Here is a 27,214-nt window from a genome sequence, read left to right as displayed (position 1 = left end):
CACCTTGTTCAAAAACTAAGGGATTCCAATATCGCACCTACCGAAATCATGCAAATAACAGGACACAAAAACGTACAGTCAATAACCAATTACAGTGAAATTTCCGAACAAACACAAAAACGATGTTCAAACCTTTTGGCAACATGTTCTACTGCAACTCCATCTGTTTCATACACTTCTGTCAACACTTCCACCCACCCGGCAAGCACAGTTTCCTGGCCAAAATCCAATAAATGACTTAACGCGCAGAACCTCAATATCTACGTACAACCACCACAGTAAACCAAACGCGCAGTATATATTCCAAATTCTAATAAAAACAGCATTCAATTCTTTACACGTGGTGACACACTGCGAAGACGTGGACGACTGCACTTGCCTTGACATGTTACAATGGTTATCAAGTTTTGCCTTTAAAATGTATAATATATGCTTTCATTTTGTGTGATAAAGAATTGCTGCTTAAAGTTTTGTTGCAGAATTAAAGAAGAAAGAGAACGAAACAGTGTTATTAAATTACATTAAATTGCGCTACTTTTCGTGTTGAGGAACAATTCTATTTTTAGAAAGATTCATGCGCGATAAACGAATGCAGCGGCTCCAAGGCGTAGCGATTATTTTTCGGCGTAAGCTGAATAAGCCAGCTTTTCACCCTGACTTGACCTTTGTAAGTGTCCAATAATACTCAAATAAAATTTCCCGCGGCTAGGTACGAATGAATACACTTCATTTATTCCATTGGCTGATTTGAGTATAACACCAGAACATTGGAAACATATCCGCGTCTTTGTAACACTGTTTTACTGCATGAAACAATTTTATCTCTAATGAAAAGGCCCAATAGATAGAACAGTTTTACAATCAATTTTCGACATAAATACAGTTTGTGCGTTCACCTTTTATTTTCAGAGAATTACCAGCGCAAAAGCGTTTAACTAAAGGCTATGTTGTCATATTTAGTACTTACTTGCATTGCATTTCAACACGCGAGGTTTCGGATCAATACGCGGTCATTTTGTGAAAGTCAGAGTTTATATACAGTTCATCACCGGAGTTCGCAAAAGGGGTTGCGATCATTGTGTCTTACTGACAATAACGTAGTGACTGTAATGAATTGCATTCCAATCCGCAAGGTATCAAGGTCAGTTTGCGGTCAGTTGCAGAAATCTTTATATAAACGCCGTCTCGTAAACTTTGTGCACTTGAAGTCTGTTTTGATCAGAAAGATACTAAATAAAGATATTCGGCGATATTATTGTGGTATGTCAATCATCGATTTTTAATATGGTTTCAAAATTTGCATGATAAGGACCAATTTTGATAAAATTAATTAGAAATATTTATCCATTTAGACCAGTTTATTAAGCATGACCACAATAATTCGCTATACTATAATTATGCAATTAAATAAGATTCGAGTATTGCCGGCTGACCTATATGCACTCGTTTATTTTCATGTTTCTTGTGTTTTTCTATTCTGTAAATATAGATATCTGAGTAATAATATCACATAAAGCAAAATAAGCCACGAAATCTGGCGCAACACCCCGTAATTGATTTGCTTATGATGTAGCTAACAACTGCGCAGAAAAAAGGCATCCGCTACTTTTTATCTCATAGAGATAACTTTTGATCGTTCATAAACATCGACCACAATCAACGCCGTATATCTTTTTTAAAGATATTTCTTGTTCATTATTTCTTGAAAAACGGGATGAGTAGTGTCAGTGGTATGATAAACAGAAAACAGGTTACTGCCTGATCGTTTTGTAATATATCAGGCTCGGCACGAATAAAATAACGGCTCGGCAAGCCTCGCCGTTATTTTATTCTAAGCCTCGCCTGATATATTACAAAACGATCAGGCAGTGACCTGTTATTCTCTATATCACGGTATTTGAACCATTTAGCGGTATAAATATTTATTGAGCTGGTGATACATTTGAAAAGTTATTGCAACGAAAAAAGAAAATTAAGTTTAAAGGTTTAGGCAACATCTTGGATCAACGAGAAAATTAACACATTATAAAATAAGACGAGACAGCTATCCCATAGTCAAAAAGGACAAAATAGCAGCTTATTGGTTTTAACCACTCGTTCAATCTACGGACAAGCAGCGACTCGCCTAGTTAACGAATGCTGACACTCAAATTCTGGCTATAATGATAGTTGTATACAACGCTTGAAAAGAGGAGTGTCTAAACAAGACCATGTTAAAATCTTTGTAAAACAATTCCAGCACAGAAGCGTTCTTTGAAAACACTTCTTGAAAGAACCAGAACTGTAAGAAGAAACGACTTTTATGATATAAGCATTTACAGCTTTTACTATTTATCAAGAATTGCTATTTAGAATTATAATTAGGTCGAAAGCGACGACAGAAACTCGTACTTTAAATGGCGATACGACGCACACATACAAGTTATCTTTTTTGTACCGGATATGGAAGGATGCGTTGATTAATTTCCGTGCCAAAGAGAAAGGGAATTTAACAAGCAAATTCATTGAATTGATATCCACCGCCAATTTGCTTCTGGACACAAAAGTGTTATATTTGACACTCAAAAAAGCATTTTGTTAAGATACAAAGGGCCATAACTCCGTTAATATCCGATGGCGTACAATGCCATTTGGCGTGCATCATCTTCTTATCAATATATATATACTCGTACCAAGTTTCAATGAAATCCCCCAAAGCACTTCGAAGATATGGCTCCGGACAAAAAAAAACACATTTTTTTCAAGATACAAAGGGCCATAACTCCGTTATTAACAGATGGTTTACAGTGCCATTTGGCGTGCATCATCCTCTTATCCATATATATACTCATACCAAGTTTCAATGAAATCTGCCAAAGCACTTCCAAGATATGGCTCCGGACACAAAAGTGCCGGACGGACGGACGGAAAGACGGACGGACGGAGAACGCCAAAACAATATCCCTCCGCCTAAGGCGGGGTTTAATAAGCTATACGGATAAAGGACTTTGCATATACTCAGACTTGTGCAGGGAAAATAATGTGTATGGATTAGAACGACCTCGTTGGACAAGACAAGCAATGGTAGGAGTATACGTACAGGACCCCGTTTCACGTCTCGGTCGGATAACACACATTTTGGTTATTCGAATTCAGAACGTGGACGTACCGATTCCTAAAAAAATGTTGGATTTATTTGCTGGAGAAAAATCGGGAAACATAATTGAGAAACGTCTTATCATGATGTCTATTGGTGAAAACGGAAAAACATTCTTAACCGATCGGGAACCAGTTATACAAATGTAGACAAATAAAAAATTGCATTGCAAGCAGTCGTACGTTCGGAACAAAAAAAGATCAGCCTAAATCGGCGCATGAAAGAGACGGCATAAACAAGACGATTTCGAATGGATTATAAGTCCGATCATGCTGAAAAGCGTGAAGCTTTGTACAGCGGTACGAAATTGAAAAATAACACGAAATTGAAATTGAAAATTGTTATCGTCTATAATACGACATATTTGATATAAAGTATTTTCTGTATTAAATAAGAGCAAAGGATGTGGTTGTTAGATGAGCTGGGAACAAAGTTGAATAGTTATAATTGCAAGTTGCTGTGAAAATACTATGCAATTAACGGATTGCCATTCTCGCAAGGGTTCTAGTCTCCAGGAAAATCTATTGACACAATGAAGTGTATGGACAGTCATTTTGACAAGGGTTGAGATTGAAAAGATGCGCTTAAAAGACATTTAAATGTTTGTGCCATACACTTGATTGGGGTTGTATTTTCAAGGTTAAGCTTTAAAGACAATTTAATCTTATTTCATTCGTCATTTTGACAAGTGTTATGGTAATAAAGAATCGTGGAGAACACAATACAATGTATGGATGAATGAGTTGCCATTTGGACAGGTCTTGTCGCACGGATGCGCTGTAAAGACATTTCATTATAAGTGCATTTAGTGCCATTTCGACAAGGTATGAAATTTAAAAAAAAATGTTATTATACTGATCGGGATCTTCACGTATGTGTATGTTTAAGGCCGTGATAGCCCAGAACGTCGGCGGTACAAATATTGTTCTTGCAAATTCATCTTTATTTTCCTCATCGGTGAAATACGGCATAATAATGCATTATTAATTGATGTATTGCCAATGTCTTGTTAAATATGAATTTGTTAACAATACTACACATATGTAAAAACGTTTAACACAATCCTTCTGTGGAATTTCTGCATTGTATTACATACCTTGGCAATGTTGTCCGGTATGCCCAAGTGAGCAATTACAATGGTAAAACGGGTATTGTAATGTAGGTTCACAGGTTCCCCCGTGTTGACATGTGTATGCGTGGTCGCATGGATGTTCTGCAAAAACATTATTACTTTAGTTATATATACTGTAGACCTTTATGTGGCGATATGAACGTAAATGCATGAACCGCGTAAACATTTAATTGTATAGTTCTAGATATTGTATAAACATTTCCAAGCGAAATGATAGATAACAAATATTTGTATTTGTTAAACTAGCCGGTCTGTCCGCATCAATGGCACAGTCTACTTACCACTACAGTTGTGTTGGCGGTAGCCGGGTCTGCATTTGCAATGGTAGAACGGTGATTGTGCACTCGCGGTACATGTTCCACCATTTAGGCAAGGAGAGGAATCACAGGGATTTGCTTATCGACAGAAAAAAACGTAAACATTAGGGCAGTACCTATAAGGTAAATTTATTTGACTAATAAAGATAATTAACATAAACTTTCTTGGCATATCAAGATTGGTTATATTCATGTTAAGTGTAATTTTCAATTGGGTAAGATATCAGTGTTTGCTTTGATCACCGCAGTCTTATGTCGGGTTTCTAATCGCTGTACAATAGTAAAAAGTTTTTTCAATGGCATTATTCATACTACAAACTAACAATTCGTATCTAAATAGTGCATTCTGTTAACAAGAACAGAAATTTAATTTCGTACTCGTTTACACATTATAGGAACAACAAGAATTGCTGGTACATCCACATTGGTGCCTTATGTAACCTTTTAGACACAAGCATGTAAATTACGGTTTTGTGTTTCTCTGTTTACTAGTACCATCGGTGTGGCAGAGGTGTGGATTCAAGCGCGAAAATCGTGTACACACTAATATTTTAGATTTAACATTATACAGAGCAAGTGAAAATACATTTGTATATGTAAACAATTATAATAAGATATAACATCGGGAAAAGCAAGTGAAAAAACATAACTAAATAAAAATCATATAATGAGATTTGCCATCGTGAGAAGGAACTTGGAAAATAATCTCAAATGTAAGTACTTGGGTTAATATTTTTTCTATATGTTAACACTTTATGCTGAGTACATCGGAAAAGGAATTGAGAAGTCATTCTCAAATTTAAATGTAAGTGCCCACAATACTTTTTTTTATCGGGCAAGGCCAATGAAACTATATTATGAATAAGTCGACTAAAGTTGAACAGTTTACAGTGCGTTAAGTTAATAATGGTGGCACTAACTTCTGACAATGTCAGCATTTAATTTTCCCAATAATTCTGTATGTATGGAGGTGTATATGTTTCAAAATAAAATTGTAATATCATACCATACCTTAATTATTTTTTTTTACATGATTTCAACTAAGTGAACTTTTTCTACATGCACTTAAATTGGTCGAAGTCATAGCTTATAGTAAAATTGATAATAAAATATAGAATATAAACACGACAGCTTAAATGCGAACACTATCCTGCTCGCGCATTGCTCAGTTAACACGCTTCTCACCTAAGCGACCGTGGTTCAATCCCTTATCCTGTCGCATGTGACAAATAAAAAACACTTTCCACATACAAATAATAAAACACATGGTATTTCACTTTACTAACACAAAACTTCGCAGACACATATCAACGACTGTTGATAGACAATGCAGATTTCACACCTCAAAGGAAAGTATAAGTCGTTATTGAGATGACGTAGATCAGCATTTAAAAAAAAATTGACAACAACAAATGTATTTGCATTGGTGTACAATAAAGGTTTTATTTGTGAGATGTATAGCCTCGGGCTGACGACATTGCTTACATTTGTTAAGTTACATGTCTGTAATTTTAAGCTATGGCAGGACATAACACGATTTAGACATCTGCACATAAACATTTCAGTACTTGTTATGTTTAATTGTCTGCCTTTGAACTACAAATGCATCCGATTAAGATGGCTGGTAGCTAAAATTGATTCTCAACAGTTCATCTTGATATTTTGCATATCATCAACATAAGCTGCTTTGCTTTACCTTCGCAGTTGGTACCATGGAATCCGCCTTGACATTTACACAGGTATTTGCCATGTTGCTCCTCGCAATTCCCGTGATTTTTACAAGGATGACTGGCACACGGATGTGGTACTTCAAAGCATAATCATGAAATTCAGCAGATTATATGCGACAATGGTTAAATTACGATTCAATAGGAAATAACTTAGGGATCTTTTCACGCTTTGGTAAATTGACAAAATTTAAAAAAAGTTGTTTCAGATTCGCAAATTTTCGTTTTAGTAATGATATTTGTGAGGAAACAGTAATACTGAACATTTACCATGGTCTAATATAGCCATTATATGCATCTTTTGACGATTTTAAAACCTAAAAATTAGAAAGCGTTGCAACGCGAAACGATTGAATAATTTGGAGAGTTCTGTTTTTGTCGTTAAATTTTGTGAAACTACGAAGATTGTTTATATAAGGTATAAAATACGCCAAGTATGTGTACTCGGCGGAATAGCTCAGTAGGCTAAAGTGTTTTTACTTCAGGACTCTGGCAGGACTCCAGGGGTCACTGGTTCGAAACCTGCTCCGGGCAATGTTCTTTTCCTTTTTTTAATTTTATTCTTGTTTTTTTTAATATAGCCTTTACGATCCAATGTTTACATTTATCAATATAAAGCATTTAATGAATGAATTAAAAAATGCCAAAATCTGTGAAAAGGCCCCTTTAAGCAGCAAATCAGTAGTACATACAACATATTACATGTTGAGTGGTTCGTCTAAACTTATGGACTAAAGACAGGCAGTATTTATTCAATTAGCGAGCTTATGTATTTCTGGAATTCAATACATGTCTACTTTTAAATAACTGGGAGCACCGAACATTTGATACTCATAACGCGTGCCACAAGGCTAAAAATAAGTTGTTATTATCTTACTTGTACACCTGAAAACATTGATGTGCCTGATAAAGGGATTTATCATCGACATTTTGCTAGTGATGCCCTCACGGTCGTTCAAAAAGTAAAGCACAATTAGACGAGCGTGGGCCCAACGTTGACAAAATGTTTATATTCATAGTATAACTCTATGTCTTACCACTAACGGAATATGTAAGGAGTTGTATATGTTTTAAATTAAAATTGTAATATAAAACCGTACCTTGATCCTTTTACATGGTTTTAACTAAGTGATTGTTTTTGCACATCAACTAAAATTTGGACGCAGTAATTGCTTGTAGTAAATTTGAGAATGTAAACACGGGCAGCTTAAATGCGAACACAATCGTTTTAGCTGTAAGGCTAACGAATTGGTGAGTAAACGCGCTTCTGACCTTAGCGACAATGATTCAATTCCCGATGCAGGTGCATGTGAGTGTGTTTGGGGTTGATACCCAACACGCCGGAAAACAACATTTCAAATATTTCAAATTAAAGTAAACTGTTGGAAAAAAACAATTATGATTCTCCTCAACCTGTGTGATTCTAGTAATACTATTAGGTAGGATTGCTTGGACAAACCTCTGACCCTAACACAATGCAGCCTCGTGCGCGGATTTACCTCATAAGCTTAAAAATACACACGAACACCGTTGGTTTTGCATGTATCGACATTGATATATATATATATATATTTGTGGGAGCAGTGGTCTAATGGTAGGACGGTGGCGTAGGGATCAAAAGGTCCCGGGTTCGAATCCCACCCTGACCACTGGAATTTCCTTGAGCAAGAAATTAATCCCACATCTGCTCCACTCCACCCAGGTGTATAAATGGGTACCTGTGAGGGAAATAAGCCAATGTGCCGTGGCTGCATAATGCGCCAAGATGTTAACGGACGACTTATGACCCAGTGATCAGGGAACAAGTGTAAAGCGCCTTTGAACGCACATCTATAGTATGAAAAGGACGCTTTATAAATGTGGTATAAAAAAAACGATGGACATGGTCGTTCCTAATATCTAATATGCTATTTCGATATTTGTGTGAAATTTGTTTTCGCACGAAATATAGAGAACATTTGTGATCACGGCCCCGTTTATTGATGGGATTGTTACTAGAAGGGAAATGCAGATATCCTATTATTTTGAGATGAACATTTCCAATGTATATCGCTCTGGTAAAAACACTTAAACATAGAATTGGTTTCCGCACGTTTTTATAGAACGCTTTGACATTTTGATTGGTAAACTTGCGAAGCTGTAGTTGTTAGCATGCGTTAAAATCAAAACGTATGTTCCACTTACGAAGTATTTATCTTTGAAACGATGGGTAGCATGAAGCAAATACAAATTTGTCATCAAATCCGCTATAGTTTTTGTATTGATGTACTGGTGCAACTGTGCTTATCAGCTTGTATCGGGGGATATTTGCAAGATATGTAGGGGGCCATACATTAAAAAGTCATGACAAGTTGTGACCAGTTCATACCTGCTGTTGTTGCGTGTGATGCATGCGCCCGTGTGGTCGTCGGGAGGTGGGTAGTATGTGGCGTGCTTAAGCTCTGGACTGTAAGCAAACGGGCATGTATCAGATTTTTACTTAATAATCGCGGACCATTCGCTTACTTGGAAATCGCGCACATTCGGGTTTCTGCTCAATTTTTGGTGACCCGAACCTGGGGAAAAGTCAACTGAGCTTTGAACCGATTGAAAGGCTATCAGAACCGCATACTTACAACAAATATTTATATATTAAAATAAAATCATAAGTATCACATACAATAAAACAGCAAGCAAATTTGAAGCGGCGTATATGAAGCGGGTAAATTCATTGTTTAATGGTCCCGTCTAAGTCTACCCGAGCAATCTTGGACATATTTCAGAGTAGACTACAATAAAGATAAGAGACATACACAAGAGAAAACGACAAAAATAATAAGAAAAAAAACGCGAGTTTCCACCTTAACGAAATGAGAATGATTCAGATAAACTGGGAATGGTATAGAGTCGGGCAATAAACTGAGCTGTCCTGGTTTTTGTACCCCGGTGTACAATTGCTCGTGAATTTAGAGCCAGGAATGCACGCGGCCCCATTCTGACATGGGTCGATTTACTGTAAATATATTATGGTAGTCCCTAAAAAAGTGGCACTTATTTAAGAATTAAATAGCATTTTTCTGCATTTCATCGGTGTATGAACTGTCGGGAAAAATTTTACGCCTAATTTGCATAAATTATGTGAATTTTAAGCTCTATTTGTAAAATCGGCTTAAAGCCTATGATATCGATGATCACGGCGATGATGATGATGATGATGATGATGATGATGATGATGATGATGATGATGATGATGATGATGATGATGATGATGATGATGATGATGATGATGATGATGATGATGATGATGATGATGATGATGTAGCTTCTGATCATGACGGTTAAGAAGAGGATGAGAAAGGGGAGAAGGAGGAGGAGGACAAGCAGGAGATGAATGATGATGAGAATAACAAGAAGACGGAAACTACCACGAACATATTGAGGTAAGATAAAATATTTTACAAGCTCCAAGGGTTTATTAAACAATTTAAAGAAACATATTTACTGCTGCAGTTCGACCCACTATATCCAGCCAAACATCCGCACTTATAAAAAGGGCTTTGGTCTGTGGGCTGGCAAGATCCGTGGTCGTTGCATACATGTGGCTGCTGAGCACAGATGTTTGTAGCTTAAAATATACCGAGAATAATGGTGTTACTAAATCTTTTAAGGCACATCCGGTCAATGAACGATTTCGGTTCATCGCTGTCGAATAGAAATGAATTTGCGCAAGTCATAGCATAAAAAAGGCCGTTAATGTAAACATATAATCGTCATTTAATGCCGTAATTTGGTTAAGAGTTGGTGTAGCACAGATAAGCTTATAAGAAAATTCAATGTTTTACTGCCATTTTGAGAAGGGTTATGGTTCGCAAAGATCCGCAGCGAAGACAATACATGGATTGCTGGAAATATATTCGGATACTATAAATGATCCGAGCCAATGTGTACAATTTTCAGCATATGTTACAAAACTTAAAAAAGTTTATCTTTTAAATAATAGGTTTTTTTCTTTTCTATCAACCAATATTTGTAATCCTACATGCGCACCACATTCAGATTTGTATTTTTATCCGAATTGCGCAATGAATCACATATAAACGGTATTGTTCGAAACGCGCGTTGAAAAGTTTGGTTTTAAAACACGTGTCATATCAATAAAGCAACGGTTCTAGTCTTTCAAATGTGCTATCCTTTTTTGTTTCCATATTTACAATCATTCGAATGACTTAATATGGTTTGAAATTCACTTAATTAGTACATATCAATGAATAGCATGAGTCAAACAATTTAAAAAAAAAAGATAAAAAACTATATAATAAAAAGTTTTATTTTATGCTTTCCGGTGGTGTATAGAGAAATATCAGTGAAATAAAACTGGTATTTCACTGTTTTAAACAGGGAAAAATAACAGTGAAAAATAACGATATTTTTCATTGTTTGACTGTGAAATGACGTCATTTTTTCGACGAAATGACGTCATAAATAAAGCGAAATTATCCAGTTAAACTCATTTACAATATAAATAAACGGTGAAAAAAAGCATAAAATAAAAAGAAAATTTGTTGGATTCGATAAAATATCGATTTTATTTCACTCGTGATCATAGAAAATATATATTTTCACTCGTGGCTGGGCCACTCGTGAAAATATTGTTTTCTACGATCACTCGTGAAATAAAATCGATATTCCACCGAATCCAACAAATATCCTCTATATAATCTTCGTGTTTTATGTGATCAACAGTCACATACCTTCAATGAATGGCTGACAAAAAAGTCCCCGGAAGATGAATATGAACTGTGAGGGATGTATTTCCAAATAAGGGGGTAATTTCCTAGGAGGTCACGCACGAAGTTTGAGGAAACGCCTATTAGTTATTGATAATATTATACGAGTGTCACTTATTTTTTGATCCACACTGTATAGAAAGCGGGCTTTTGTGACAACGAATGGCTATGCTCAAAAGAATTATTAATGGATTAAATTACGATTTTCAGTAATTATTAGGTCTTAATCGGTGATTTTATAGGTGACGAGAATTTGTGTACATAATTACAAGGGGGGGGGGGGGCGTTTGTCGTTTGTTGCGACATTTGCTTATGTATTTGTTCTCTTACATTTAATACGTTATATGTCAAATTATCTTAAACTTGTAGTGTTTGTCTATAAATGCAAGTGTGTAATTCAACTATTACTGATGCATGCAATCCTCTTATTTGCTGTTATAAATATACCTTTATTGGTCAAATTGTAGGAGAGGGGAACTTTTTTAAGAGTGTACATTAACTATTACACGCTTATTTGTATTGTATTTTATAGAGACCTTTACTGTCATACAGTTTAACTCCATGTACGTAAACCCGGTAGTGGTTGATTCAAACCCGGTTCGGCATAATATGTAAAATTGATATTATTATCGAAATGGCGCTCTGCAGTATCGTAAGGGCAAATGACTTTCCATCCGCAGCGGTTTTCTGGAACATCACTAAACGCAATAATGATATCATGGTCGAAATTTAAAACCATAAACGACATTCACGCCGTAAAAGTTTCCTAAAGAGCAATGAAATATATCTACCAATGAATTGTTGTCGCAAAATGGCGCTTTGTAGCATAGTAAAATATACATGCTTTTAAAAATCGGATTGCAATACAACGGCATTATGGTCGTTTTTTGCATTTTTGTCAAAACGATGGGGATGCGCTTATGAAATGCTAAGATTGCAATGGTGCGCTGTTTATTCTATGCAATTAACATGTCGAAATCCGACAAGGATTGAAATCGCAATGATAAGCTGTCAATACAATGCAGTGTATGTGCCGCCATATTTTACAAGAGTTATGGTCCCGGGTAGATCTTTCACACACTGGTTAGCACATTCCCCAATGATTACAGCGTACGTTGTCGTATGTGTGTACTAAAAAAAAATAATACTTTAATAATATACACCGTAGGTCTTTATGTGTCAACATGTGCGTACATACATGCATCGCGTATTGATTTGATCGTATGATTTATGTTTTTATATTAACCCTTACTGATGAAAGTATGGGTAAGAGGCATTTGTGTTTTAACCGGCTTGATTGATAGAATTATTTTGCAATTTAATTACACCATTTTCAGTTATATTTAGACGTTTGTATGTGAAATTTAATGTTTTTGACAGCGTGTCTTCTCATTCATGTTTGTGCTCAATAGTAGCTTAAAATATAAAATTTATAGGTAACAGGCATTTTTATCTATCAAAGCATGGATGTTCTACACAGTATTTTTGATAACAGGGTACGACTATCTGTTATAATTTGACCTTTATCGGTGACATTATCTGTTATAATTAGACCTTCATCGGTGACATTATAGATGCCCTTACATTTGTGTCAATAAATAAATGAGTGTAAGTGTAAAAATTCTGCATACTAATTCAGTTACATAATTGTGTAGTTATTAGTGACCATTTGCTTGTCCAATAATAAAAAAATGTCACTTTTGTCTATTAATGCAAATGTTTAGTCGAACAAATGCTGCTTTATGGTTTGTCTACTTAGTATTCTATAACAATTTCACGCGAGTTTCCGGATTTTTCAGTGTAATATAGACCTGATTGAACAATTATAGGAAACGGGCAATACTCACCACTAATGCAAATGTGTATTTGACATACGACTTCTTGATTTACGTAAAAGATGTTCCGCTATAAATAGCTTTTAATCTTGTAATTTTAATAAACGACCATTTCGTTTAAGCACGAATTCTTGAGAACGCTTAAACAAATAATAATACACGTGGTATTGTGAGTTCAGGTCAGCATGTCATATATAATGGTCACATTTGTTTGGAACATATTATTCGTCTTGCTTGGTATCGTTAGGACGCGTAGAACTACGATCATGCAAATTGGGAAGTGACGCTTTTTGATGTAAGGTTTGAAGAACAATGTCAAATAGGAGTCTTATAATAAAATTCCAAACGATTTCTTTAGAATACTTTAACCTTCGATCGTGCAAATATATATATATACCTCGGATGAAGGAAACCATCTTATTTTAAATAACTAGGTCAAAGGTAAATGTGTCAATGACTTGATAAATTTCAATTTATTTCCGCGTGATATCTACAAAACAATTTCGCAAATGACCATGTTAATTGGCATGATGTTAAATGAGAGGAAGGTAGAACGCCTATAAATATTGTGTTCCTAATGTCAAGGTCAATGTCAAAGTGACATTGACATATGTTTCCACACGATATATTAACAAAGCTTTAAGAGAAATTAGCAAAGAAGATGCTTGGTAGGAATGAAAGTCATCTATTTATCTTACGGTTACTGTGTAAAAACACATTGGCGTATAATGAATTTGATTCCGTCTGATATCTATAAACCTCTTTCACCTAATACAAACGGGTATGATGGTTCAATTGAAGAAAAGAAAGATTCAATGAAATTGTGAGGACAAATGACACAATAAAGGAAGCTCATTACATGAAAGTTATATCTATATTGAACATTAAGAACGTTATTCCCTTCTATAATGAAAATTGTTGTGGTTGCTTCTTGGATGAAATAAAAAAGCGGCTATTTGTTACTGAAGTCAACAGGTCAAATGTCACACAGCGCTAGTTTCATCAAATGTATTTCTGAATGATATCTAGTGAATGATTTCGACTTCTATCTTCTTAATTAATATGTTGTTACTAGAAAGGACAGGAAGAAAGCTAACTGGCGATGTCACCGTTGATAATATCAAGACACTGGTTTCCGCATTTGCTAAAATCAGACAAATGACACTGGCCAATGTGTTCTGTCATTTAACTATCGAAGACCCAAATGAAGACACTTTGTTACATTAATAAACAATCATTACATATGAATGCTCGATATGACCCACAGTGAAATGATAATAGGTAAACCAGTCGAACTTCAGTTATAAACCTTATACGAAGCACAATGACATGTGCGTGTGTTGTCATTATAAATTGATGGATGGTAGCTAAAATTGATTGTCAACAGTTCATCTTGATATGTTGCATATCATCAACATAAGCTATGCTTTACCTTCGCAGTTGGTACCACTGAAGCCGTGTGGACATTTACACAGGTATATGCCATGCTGCTCCTCGCAAACCCCGTGATTTTGACAAGGATGACTGGCACACGGATGCGGTACTTAAGCATTATCATGAGATTCAGCAGATTATATGAGGCAATGGTTAAATTACGATTCAATAGGAAATAACGTAGATTTTAGCAGTTGTACATACAACATATTATATGTTAAGTTGTTCGTCAAAACTGATGGACTTAACACAGTCGGTATTTATTCAATAAGCGAGCTGATAAATCTCTGGCATTCGATACATATCTACTTTAAAATAACTGGAGGCCCCGAACATTTGCTATTTATACCACGTGATACAAGGCTATAAAATTATGAAGTTGTTATCTTACTTGTACACTTGAAAACAATGGTGTGCCTGATAAGGGATTAATAATTTGTGAGATCGACGATTTGCTTGTTAAGCCCTCGCGGTCGTCCAAAAAGTCAAGCTCAATTAAGCGAGCTTGGGCCCGACGATGACAACATGTTCATACTCATTGTATAACTATGTCTTACCACAAACGCATGTACGGTTGTTACATTTAAGTTCCCCTCCGTGTGTACATGTGGTGATGTGGCAGTCGCCAGATCGGTGACACTCTTCCGCAAGGGACACCCCTGCAGAAAGGCATTACAAAAAGGATAACGCATACAAACAATGTACTGTCAAATATATGGAGCAAATTAACATATCGAGTGAATATGATGGAGTCGAATAGTCGATTTCTTAATTCTCGCCAAATTATTTCCGCGGCAATCATGTCTCTTTGAATTGCGACTGTCAACAAATATACACATTTTGTTTTCTTTAAGAAATTAACCAACATAAATTGCTTTTTCCATGGTTGCTTTATTAAAATATACGAATTCGTCATAAAGGTGTGATTATAGGTTAAGTGCTACAGGAATACAGGTGAACCGTATACATAATTGAGTGTACAAGACCGATGCGGATGACACGTTTATATGCGTTATTCATATGGCGGAAGGTAAAATAATAATCAAGTACAAAAGAGCATCGTGCATATGGTCACTCTATAACAAAAAATCGTTATTTGTATACTGTATGTGTATTGAAATGGGAAAGCGATCCATTAGATATTTTTTAATCGACCTAATATTATGCAAATTCATTTTCGTATGTTTACGTCAAAGTTATGCTTGCGCATTTATCTTCTATATAACTGTTCGTTTTGTCTACATCGTTAAATTTTAAGCTCAACATGTATTGTCCAACAATGACCTTATGAAAGCATGGAAATGTCATATAAATTCATATACATATTTATGTCGTTGCAGTACAGTATGCCAACATTTTTCGTCATACGCTGCATTGGGTCATATCGGATATTACTTGTTGTCCAAATATTGTTTTATTTTGTTTTATTTTTGCCGCAATTTTGTCAACTTATAGAAATACTTCATGACTTTAGTGTTCTGATATGTTTTATCGCATAGGTTGATTATGTAAGGCCTGATATATGCGATGTATTATATACACATGTACCTTCTTAATATGAAAACCCCATTATAGGTCACAAACGCAACAAATGATGATGTATAAATCTCGAACACAATAATAACATTACATTATGTAACATCGTAAATCTGTACATGCTAGCATGACGTTAATATGATGTGTACATTTCTTTTTTACCAGCCGTTAAATACGGAAACGGATATCAGTCTTTGAGGTACGGAGTTTTTGATACCAAAATACGAGGTATAACCTGACTGTGATTGTCGATGGTTTGCATTGCACGAGTTGACTGTGTGACGTATTTGACAAACCCGCGGGACGAGTATATTACAATTATTTGCTATTCTTTTCGTCACAGTTCAATAAACATGCGTGTTTACTAATGCACGGGATTTTCGTGCGTTTTGGCGAGTAAAGTGTCATTCGAAGTCCGCTTACAGGAGACAACGCACGTTGTGGTTCAATATATTTGTTGTTAGTTTGATATTGTGTTGGAAAAATATAGGAAAATAAAGAAGTTTTGTCGGGGAATTTCAGCAATTCGTCGGCTGTGGAGCAGTCGTTGTCAGTGTAGAAAATAAATTAACAGCATCAAAAAGTTAAGGGATGTGATAATTTGTTTTGTTTTTCATGTTTGGCTAACATATGATTTACATGCTTAAGTTTATTTTTTGTTTATTCGATACAAGCGGACCGCCTTCTACATTTGGTGTTTGTTGAAATGTTTGTTGTCACTTGTTTGCTAGTAAGCAAAGAATTAATTTATTTTCGAACGAACGAAGTGAGGAGAAAATAATTGCTTTTCTTTTTGTCACAGTTCAATAAACATGCGTGTTTACTAATGCACGGGATTTTCGTGAGTTTTGGCGGGTATAACGTCATTCGAGGTCCGCTTACAGGAGAACACGCACGTTGTAGATCAATATATTTGTAACAGTAATTATTATACTCATTTGTAGTTTTAGACTATTAGTATTATTTCAGCGGAGAGGCTGTGTCAAGACGTTACCAAGAAGGTTTTCTCCAACAACATCGACTTCCGGTCGTCCTCGGACCGTGCTTCGCTTGCCGCTTCACAGGACACGTGGTTAGAGACTTCCCAAACGTCCAACAAAGCTTCGTCCCACAACAGCCCACTAAGCAGGTCCAGTCACCCAAGAACTGCAGCACAGACCGCCACTTCAGACGTCAGAGAAAGCACTAAGTTATAGAGATGAGTATAATGATTTTGTATGCTTGCCCTGTCATGAATATTCAAGTCATTCTTCTTCTGAAAAAACAGTAAAAGACAGTACATGTATTAGATATGCTGTGATTTACATTCAGCTTGTATTGTTGCCTCAAAAAATGGGATTTATGTGTATCAATGTTTAAGATGTGATGTTTATTCAGAAAAGATCCAAGGTGATCTGTATTCAGATGTTCAAATATGATACGCTGTTGTCTCAAAGTGTGAGACTTATGGGTAACATTGTATAGATGTGAAGCGTATTCAGAAAAGATACACGGTGATCTGTAATTAAATGTTCAGATATGATGCGCTGTTGTCTCAAATTGTGAGATTTATGTGTGTCATTATATAGATGTGAAGTGTAATCGGAAAAGATCCACGGTGATCTGTATTCAGATGTTCAGATCTGATGCGTTGTTGTCTCAGGTGTGAGATTTATGTGTATCAATGTATAGATGTGATGTGTATTCAGAAAAGATCAAAGGTAATCTGTATCCTGATGTTCAAATATGATAAGCTGTTGTCTCAGAGTGTAGGATTTATGTGTATTTAAGTATGGATTCGATGTGTATTCAGAAAAGATCCACGATGATCTGTATCCAGATGTTCAGACCTGATACGCTGTTGTCTCAGGTGTGAGATTTATGTGTATCATTGTATAGATGTGATGTGTATTCAGAAAAGATCCACGGTGATCTGTATTCAGATGTTCAAATATGATACGCTGTTGTCTCAGAGCGTGAGATTTATGTGTATCATTGTATAGATGTGATGTGTATTCAGAAAAGATCCACGGTGATCTGGATCCAGATGTTCGGATCTGATACGTTGTTGTCTCAGAGCGTGAGATTTATGTGTATCAATGTAAAGATGTCATGTGTATTCATTAAGGATTCCGATTGATTTGTTTTAAGATTTGCTAATATGTTTTAATAAGCATGTCTTGCAAGAGATGAATTCATTTATACATGTAACGGAGTAAATATATAGTTAAACAAAACAAAAAACTCATAACAATAAAATTAATTTGAAGATATTTCGATTTGTTTTGTTTGTTTAAGCAGTTAATAATATGATATGTTCTCGCTTCATATTTATGGATTATGAAATGATGATTTGATGAAAGGCGTTATATATATATACACGTATATTGTTTCAGCATATTTTGGCCTAGCAGTGTATGGGACGATATTGGTGAATTGGGTGCACATCATAGCTTAGGGCACGCGGCTCAGAAGATATCGGACATAGCCAGAGCAGCAAAATCCAAGAATACAAACAAAAAGTATGACCTATATTTTTGAAAAGTTTCAAAAATGGTGCAGCAAGCATGGTATAATTGCGTTGCCGACAAAAGAAGCATGTGTATGTGTTTTTCTTAGTGAATTAGTGGACAAACAATTTTCGGGTGCGGTTGTAGACACGTATTTCTACAGCATTAGTTGGAAGCATGATTTCATTTCCTAAATTATGTACTTACCTGACATATGTACTTTAGGATTCTATCTCGGCCCGAAAATAACTCGCTATACGGTAGGCGCCGCATAATAGACGACTACCGGAAATAAACAACTTTCGCGCATGCGTATCGTAGTTTCCTCTCCACACGACCTCATGCTCGAATCACTTTTCTTCTCGGCGCCTTCGAAGGCGTTTGTTACTCGCTATTTTTCAGCATGGCTGAAGTGTTTGTTAAAAATAATAATAATCGTTCTCCGTTTGTGGATAACGAGGAAGAAGATATGGGACACAGTGACGTGAGTAATAACACAGTGTCTGGCAAGCAGAAAAAAAGACGTTCCAAAGTAGACTTATTAGAGGAACGTTTTGACGAGAAATACGGTAAACTTGAAAATACTTTACACAATATTGTTGCATTGTTGCAATGCCAGTCACAAAGACATGGTAATTCAACGCAGGGGAATGGCAAAAGCCCCAATTATGACCAGGGGAGTGATAAAAGCCCCAATTTTGAAGAGAGGACTGGTCAAAGTTCCACAAGTAATCGTCAAGATGACGTACTTTCCATTCATCCTGCTTCCTCTGAACATTTTTCGTTGTCTGATTCAGAAGAAGAAGACACAGAGCACAGTGCTAGTGTACGCAGGTGTTTGAAAGACATTTTTGGAGAAGATGCATGTTTGAAAAAAGATGCACAAAAGCCAACTGGCATTTGCTTAGAAAATTCGCAGAAAGAAATTTTGGAACAAAGCTATCGGTCTAAAACACCAAATAATGTAACAGCATTTTCTGAAGAGTGCAAAGATTTATTTCCAGTTGATGAAGACACTGAACATTTTTTACGTGTACCTACATTGGACGATATTGTAGACACGTGTCTAACAAAGAAGTTTGGTTCTAGAGCTTCATTCGCTAAACATGGAACTTTTCTGTTCTCACAACCAAACAAAATGGTGGAGAAGACCGCATACAGAGGACAGCAAAGTGTCTACATGGGTATTGTTACACAGATGTACATGCAGCAAGCTCTTGCAATGTTAATGGACATGGTTACAGATAAACCAGACATTGAGAAAAAAGTGAAGGACATTTTTGCTTTATCCACACGAAGTCTAGATCAATTTGGTAGAGCAGGAGCATTTTTTCATATCATTCGTAGACAAGTCACAATGAGCGAGACTTCTTTATATGAACTTGATGATTCAAGGACAATCAGTAACCTACCCTTGAGAGGGGACGGGGTGTTTGGTGAAGAATTGGAAAAGACTCTCAAACAAAAGAAAGACAAAAGAAAAACACTTGAAGAGTTATTGCCAGAAAAATTGCAAAAGAAGGAAACATATAAGAGGAAAGCCAGTGAACAGACAGAACAGCAAACATCTGTCAAAAGACAATATGTAAAGACAAATACAAGAATGGGTGTTCAGCCAAATGAATACAATAGAGCGCCACCTACATTTCGCATTCCAAAATACAATGCGGAACCACGAAGTACTTTTCGAACAGAGCACAGAGCTGGTGGCTCGAGAGGTCGGGGCAACTATGCAGCCAATAACAGACCAAGGGCTACAGTTGCCAAGGTTAGTAAACAATGACCAGTCAGGTTTGTTAATGTTGCGACCGGAGATACCAGTAGGGGACAGATTAACTCATTTTCAAAAAAATTGGCAGTTGATTACAACAGACAAATGGGTTTTATCAATTATAAAAGAGGGTTACAAATTGGAATTCATAAAGAAACCAATTTTTCAGGGTATAAAACAAACTCATGTCAGTATCGAAAACGAACATATTATGCAGGAAGAAATAGATTCTTTAATGCAAAAAAATGCTATAGAAATCGTACCGAAAACAAATTGGACGACAGGTTTTTACAGTACTCTATTTTTAGTCAAGAAAAAGACAGGAGATTTAAGACCAGTCATAAATCTAAAACCTCTAAATCGGTACCTCCGAAAGCAACATTTCAAGATGGACACATTGACAAAAGTGTTAAATCTAGTTCAAAAGAACGATTGGGCGATATCTTTCGACTTAAAAGACGCTTATTTTCACATAGGCATATTCAAGAAACACAGAAAATTCCTCAGATTTGCAGATTTGGAAGGGGAAAGTTTTCCAATTCAAAACATTATGTTTCGGACCAACTGTCTCTCCACGAGTTTTCACAAAAATATTGTCAGTTGTTGCAGCTTATCTAAGAGTAAAAGCCATACGATTAGCAGTGTATCTGGACGACTGGATACAACTGAATCAAGAAAGACAAATATTACTAACAGAAAGAGAGATAACGCTCAATCTTCTTCTGAATCTAGGTTTCATAATAAACAAAAACAAATCCACTCTCATTCCTGTACAGATTCTGACATATTTAGGAACAGTTTTTCAATTAAAGAAAGGCCTGGTTTATCCAACGGCAGAAAGATTTCAGAAATTAGTGAAGGCAATTCATCTACTAATCAATGGTTACACAAAAGCAAGACAATATTTGGTAGTTCTTGGAATGATGGCATCCACACTAGAAATTGTACCAAATGCAAGACTGTATATGAGACCCCTTCAAATGCATTTGTTACGAAACTGGAGTCCAGCCAGAATGTCTCTGCACTGGGAGGTCCCATGTACACAGTCTGTGAAATCCAGTCTCCATTGGTGGTTACATCAAGCCAATTTTCAAAAAGGGGTATCTTTGCAACCAATTCAACCGCAGATAACAATGACTTGCGATGCATCAATGGTGGGATGGGGTGGTTTTGTGAACAACCAAGTAGTACAGGGTGTTTGGTCCAGGAACCAGAGTACAGAGCATATAAATTATCTGGAATTGAAGGCGGTACATCTGTCATTGGAAAATTTTGTTCCGATATTAAAGAACAAACATGTATTGATTCGATCAGACAATTCCAGCACAGTTCAATATTTGAACAAACAGGGAGGTACAAAATCGATGAGACTTTGCGAATTAGCTCAGAGAATCTGGTTCCTAGCTCTACACCACAATATGAAATTGAAATCAGTACATATCAAGGGGCAGACAAATGTATTAGCGGATTTTCTCAGCCGACACCAACTTCAGGCTACAGAATGGTCACTGAACAAGACTGTAGTGAACCATCTGTTTTGGATGTGGGAGACTCCGCTAATAGATTTGTTTGCGACAGCAGAGAACAAACAATGTCCAGTGTTTTGCTCATGGAATCTAGATACATTAGCACTGACACAGGATGCTCTGTCCATAAGTTGGGAAGGCATGATGGCATATGCATTTCCACCCATAAGTCTGTTGGGCAAGGTACTCAAACACATGATGAAGTTTCAGTGCGAATTGATTCTGATAGCACCAATGTGGGAACGTCAGCATTGGTATCCAATGATTCTTCAGTTGTTGATAGCTCCACCAGTCAAGCTTCCAGAAATGGAAGATTTATTGGTTCAGAAAGGGATGTTACATCCGAATCCAAAATTTCTAAAACTGACTGCATGGAGATTATCGACAAACGGTATGAAACAGAAGGATTTTCTAGACAAACTAGAAAATTATTGTGTTCATCATGGAGAATCGGAACTCAGAAAGATTATAGATGTAAATTTAGGAAATTCCATAGCTGGTGTGGTAAAAGACAAATTGATCCCTTTAGTCCATCTTTAAATAACTGTGCTAATTTTTTAGCTGATCTATATAAAGATGGTTTAAAATACAAAACAATTTCAGGCTATAGATCAATGATGTCTTCTATGTTGAACCCGGTGGACAGAATACCAGTGGGTCAACATCCCTATATTATTCGTTTACTGAAAGGCATTTTCAATGAAAGGCCACCAGTGAAAAGACTTGTACCTGAATGGAATTTATTGTTTGTTTTAGATGCCCTCAAGCAACCACCGTTTGAGCCAATAAAGACAGCCAGTTTAAAGTATGTAACTTACAAGACAGTTTTTCTCATAGCAATTACAACTTTTCGCAGATGTGGGGATTTACAATCTTTGACATTGGGAGAAAATTCTGTGAATGTACAAGCAAAAGGTGTAACTTTCATAAGGCATGGTTTATCGAAACAGGACAGAGGTTCACATCAGAGCAATACTATTTTTATTCCTGCTTTTCCAAAGAACAAGTTGTTGGATCCAAAACGAGCATTGACTTATTATCTGAAATCAACAGAAAAATTTAGGAATTCAAAAGAGAAGGACTCTTTGAAATTATTTTTAACTGTAAATAAACCGCATAGAGCGGCTTCAAGTCAGACAATTTCGTCATGGATTGTTAAGACTATTCAAAAGTCATACAAAATGAAAAAAGTGTATGTATCTAAAGTTAAAGGTCATTCAACTAGGTCAATCGGACCATCATGGGCTCTTTTTAAGGGAGCTCCATTGAAAGATGTTTTAGACAGTGCAGATTGGAGTAGATCATCTACTTTTGTGAAGTTCTATTTTAAAGATGTATCATTTGATTTTCTTAAAGAATAATGTTTTTCTCCCCGGCGAGTTATTTTCCGGAAAGTGAACTGTTTTTAAGTCAACAGTATGGAACATATCATATATATGACGGCCACAAGTAGTGGTTTATCCATCATATATTTTTTTAAAATATATTGTTTAAATATGTGGGAAAGTGAATAAGAATACATGATTTGTGCTGTGTACAGTTATTATTGTGTATATAAGAGGGACTGTTGTAGCAGTTTTTATGAAATAGAAGATATAGAAAACTCTGGAATGAGAAGATCTACTATAATTGTTGGAGTGGTCAGAAAGTACCTGAACCCGCCTCCAAAGAGGGACTGCTTTGGGAAGGAATCCTAAAGTACATATGTCAGGTAAGTACATAATTTAGGAAATGAAATTTCCAAATTTGTACTCAAATTATAATTTTATGAGTAAATTATACTTACCTGACATATGTACAAACCCACCCTTCCTCCCCTCTTTTTCAGACTACTTTCTGAGGCCTTCGAAGGCGCCAAGGAAAGTGATTCGAGCATGAGGTCGTGTGGAGAGGAAACTACGATACGCATGCGCGAAAGTTGTTTATTTCCGGTAGTCGTCTATTATGCGGCGCCTACCGTATAGCGAGTTATTTTCGGGCCGAGATAGAATCCTAAAGTACATATGTCAGGTAAGTATAATTTACTCATAAAATTATAATTTGAGTACAAATTTGGAAATTTGTTATTAATGCAAAATCCTTGTAAGAACAAGTTTGTAAAATTAACATTTGAAGGATGCAAGCGAATTTTGGCCAAGCCAGTTACAAACAAAGAACCATTAACTGTGGATATGTTAAATAAAATCATTGACTTTCACTGTAAGGAAGGTCAGGAATTAAGTTTGAAAAATATGAGATAATGTTTGGTGTGTATTCTTGGGTTTTCGTTGTGTTTTTTTTTCAGATTTGATGAGTTGTCGAGTTTAAAAGTGAACCTTTTTTTTCATGATTCTCATGTTTCTATTTTTTATAGACCATAGCAAATGTGATCAATTAAAATCTTGTAATAGTGTTATTGTGTCAAAAACAAATAACAGACTTTGTCCGGTATCTTGGTTAAATAGATACGTTGCCGCTGCGGGTCTCACATTGAATTCAAACTAATATCTTTTTACAAAAGTTAGATTTTTGAAAAATAAAGGAAATAATGTTTTGTGCGACACAGATTCTCTTTCACCATATACCAGGACAAAGGAGATCTTTTTTATAAGCAATTCAAGAGCATAAGGGAGCCTCCGCTGCTGCTAATAGCGGAAAAATCACAGATGATGAATTGTTAGCCAAGCACGGTCGTTGGAAATCTGAAGCATCGTTTGATCGATATGTTCATTTCAGTGTAGAAAATAAATGCTGTTGGATTGGTGTGTTTATGACATTGTTTTTTTTCTAGTCGACTAGTATTGTTGAGGCCCAACACTCGGCAACATGACAGTTGACAAACGGGCACAGGTTTCCAGAGCCTTTTCCCAAGACATTGGAAAAGGGCTTTTGTCCCCTACCGGTGAAACCGGAGGGGACTTATGGTTTGCACTCCGTCTGTCAGTCTGTCTATCAGTCAGTCACACTTTTCTGGATCATGAGATAACTTTAAAAGTTCTTAATATTTTTTCATGAAACTTGAAACATGGATAGATGGCAATATGGAGATTATGCACGTCATTTCATTTTGTTCCTGCGTCAAAAATTCTGGTTGCTATGGCAACAAATATATAATAAAAAAAATTTACTGACAAGGGTGGAGTTTCACCGGTAGGGGACCATATTGCTTGGCAATCTCTTGTTATCTCTGGTTTTTCCTGGGCGAGTCATGTTGCATTTTATACACATCCTAGTTTAATAAATAATGTGAATTTTGGAGTTTTCTGTCAAGTTTATGCTTTGTTTGTGTGACAATAATATGTTTTACCTGTTTCACATAGTTAAGAATGATTTTTTTTTTGTTCCTGGGTTTTGAATTGGCAAGAAATATGATCTGTTAATGCACTTGTCTACTTAGATAAATCCTGTTGGTAAAACGGCTACAATAAAAGCGGATCGCCTTCTACATTTGGTGTTTGTTGTAAGGTTCGTTGTCACTTGTTTGCTAAGCAAAGAATTAATTTATTTTCGGACGAACGAAGTGAGGGAGAAAATAATGGAGAATATCAACGTGCGACACCAATGGTCGGATGACCTCAGCTATGGTATATTCAATTAATAAAATATTTTCTTAAGACGAAAAACAAAAAGTCACCAGCGCAATAAATAACATATACATTCCAAACATAAACATAAAAATATATTGATTTGTATATACTACCATGGCCTAATTATGATGTGCACATGAATGTCGGCATACATAAGTCCGGTTTTAAGCCCTGCAATGCGGAAACGGATTTCACAATTTGATATAGAGTTCTTGATCTGGTCTTCTGTATTTGATACCAAAACTACAAGAAATGCGCCAGTCTTACGGTCCAAAAATGCACACTGTTCTTTTGCATAGATCCTTAAAAGTGATATTGTGCGCATCTAACAGTATATGCTTTGTTTATTGGTGTCTATCGCAACCATTGTTTATTTTTGGTGTTTTCACTTCATATACACTTATATTTGTTAATGCAGCATCAACATACTAAAACAATATTCCGGGAATAGAAAAATAATGCATTTGAATATCAACCGTACTTTCGTTTGACAACTGATCATGCATGTACGATGTGAATCTAAATTTAGTTTTAGTGCAGATTCGTTCATATCTATTCATACGACAAACGAACACTAACTCCGATCCTAATAAAAAGACAGTTCCGCTCGGCTTAGAGGACTGTATAGTCATGTAAAATATCGAATATAATATATATATTTTTTATAAACATCTGGTAGCAAGATGAGTTGCAGATAATTGGTCAGTTACCACATTTTAACTAAATCGTTTGACCTGTTAATTCTTCTCGGCTCAATTCAACAATGAAAAATGCGCATAATATCACTTTAAAAGAATTAAGAGGTCAAAAGAGTTAGTTACTTTAAAGTGATATATTAAGCAGTGTCCATTAATGCACTATATGACAGAATGTTGATGAGAAGAGAGCTCATCCGTCTTCAAGTTGCATTAACGTCTATTTGGTTAAATAACCAAATACCAAACTATTATATAGCGACGACAGTACAGGAGCTCGCATTTTGTAATTAAGTGTTCGTATACATTCTCTTTTATTGGTATTCCGACTTTAAAATTGCGTTCCGCTGTGTTTCATGTCGGGACAAATGTAAAAACCATATGACCTTGACTATGAGACTGGCAAGGTTGGTTGTTAGATCAGGTTTTTGTTTTTATGTATGTCTTACTTTAATTTATCAGATAGTCACCTTTTCGGTGCGAACGCTCCATTAGCGCGGACTTATCTTTTTTAACCCATTTATGCCTAGTGGACTCCCCATCCTTCTAAATTGGATCAATTTATTTCCAAAATTATGGATATCTAGTATATTTATTTCTATATTTAGAATATTTCTTACAGAAATTCCTTTAAGCAAACAGCGTAGACCCAGATGAGACGCCGCATTATGCGGCGTCTCATCTGGGTTTACGCTGTTTGCCAAGGCCTGTTCTTCAAGACGCTAGGCATAAATGGGTTAACAAATGACTATTATCTGAAAGCTCAGTCGAGAGCTTTGTTTATTGCATATGTTGCTATAAATCGAAACAAATTTACGTTGAAATATGACATTACATGTTTGAATTCGACCTCGATAAATCTGGTCTGCTTATTACGTACACGCAGCACAATCGACACGCGTGCTAAATATCCAAAATGCTGCATCTGACATTTGCGCACGTGACGTCATTTTACTTAACCGGGCTAGTTGGTATGGAACCAAACGTTATTGTCTTATGACTTTAATTTAATTTCCATGCTTTAGCGTATTAAACGAAAAGAAAAACTGGCATAACAGTTCCACTTAAGCTATCGATTATTTTATAACTTGCAATATTCATTTAGTTTCAAATATTGATCTAAACAGATTGGTACTTTCTTGAAAAAAAGAACGACGAAATAATATTTATAAACAGCATATGCAATAAACTTATTAAAACACGACACGGGTGTTCCAAATGTCCGTTATGGCAAACCAGACAAGTAAAGCCCTCAAATCATTACTGAGCAGTTGTGCAATTATA

At 35.9% G+C, this 27,214-nt stretch overlaps 2 protein-coding genes across 23 annotated transcripts in view; one reads left to right on the top strand and one right to left on the bottom strand.

The window, feature by feature from the left end:
* The window catches only part of LOC127867293 (neurogenic locus notch homolog protein 1-like), a 279,268-nt gene that overhangs the window by 251,670 nt on the left and 384 nt on the right, over window positions 1–27,214 (bottom strand). For 16 of the 22 annotated variants that reach the window (XM_052408354.1, XM_052408357.1, XM_052408358.1 and 13 more), the window contains exons 2-8: window positions 14,905–15,006; window positions 14,346–14,456; window positions 9,794–9,916; window positions 8,681–8,758; window positions 6,282–6,392; window positions 4,550–4,663; window positions 4,233–4,349 (exon numbers count right to left, since the gene is read on the bottom strand). In XM_052408354.1, the coding sequence (XP_052264314.1) occupies window positions 4,233–4,349; window positions 4,550–4,663; window positions 6,282–6,392; window positions 8,681–8,758; window positions 9,794–9,916; window positions 14,346–14,456; window positions 14,905–15,006 (756 nt within the window). The remainder of the gene's footprint in view (window positions 1–4,232; window positions 4,350–4,549; window positions 4,664–6,281; window positions 6,393–8,680; window positions 8,759–9,793; window positions 9,917–14,345; window positions 14,457–14,904; window positions 15,007–27,214) is intronic. The other 6 variants (XM_052408340.1, XM_052408341.1, XM_052408360.1 and 3 more) reach the window with 3 other exon arrangements.
* Window positions 18,680–25,093, top strand: LOC127867300 (uncharacterized). Its single transcript, XM_052408367.1, has 3 exons — window positions 18,680–20,140; window positions 22,426–23,380; window positions 23,498–25,093. The coding sequence occupies exons 1-2, from the start codon at window positions 18,776–18,778 to the stop codon at window positions 22,456–22,458; spliced, it is 1,398 nt and encodes a 465-aa protein (XP_052264327.1). The 5' UTR covers window positions 18,680–18,775; the 3' UTR covers window positions 22,459–23,380; window positions 23,498–25,093.

The sequence above is a fragment of the Dreissena polymorpha genome, chromosome 2 (assembly GCF_020536995.1).
Source record: "Dreissena polymorpha isolate Duluth1 chromosome 2, UMN_Dpol_1.0, whole genome shotgun sequence".
NCBI lineage: Eukaryota > Metazoa > Mollusca > Bivalvia > Myida > Dreissenidae > Dreissena > Dreissena polymorpha.
The sequence above is the reverse complement of the archived record's forward strand: the minus strand, read 5'-3'. Positions and strand labels throughout refer to the sequence as shown.

Bases quoted from the DNA above. Each gene is read 5' to 3' on its own strand.
- LOC127867300 (XM_052408367.1), top strand. From the start codon at position 18,776: ATGGCTGAAGTGTTTGTTAAAAATAATAATAATCGTTCTCCGTTTGTG. The intron at 20,141-22,425 runs GTTAGTAAACAA...TGTTTGTTTTAG, and splicing joins CAAGGGCTACAGTTGCCAAG to ATGCCCTCAAGCAACCACCG.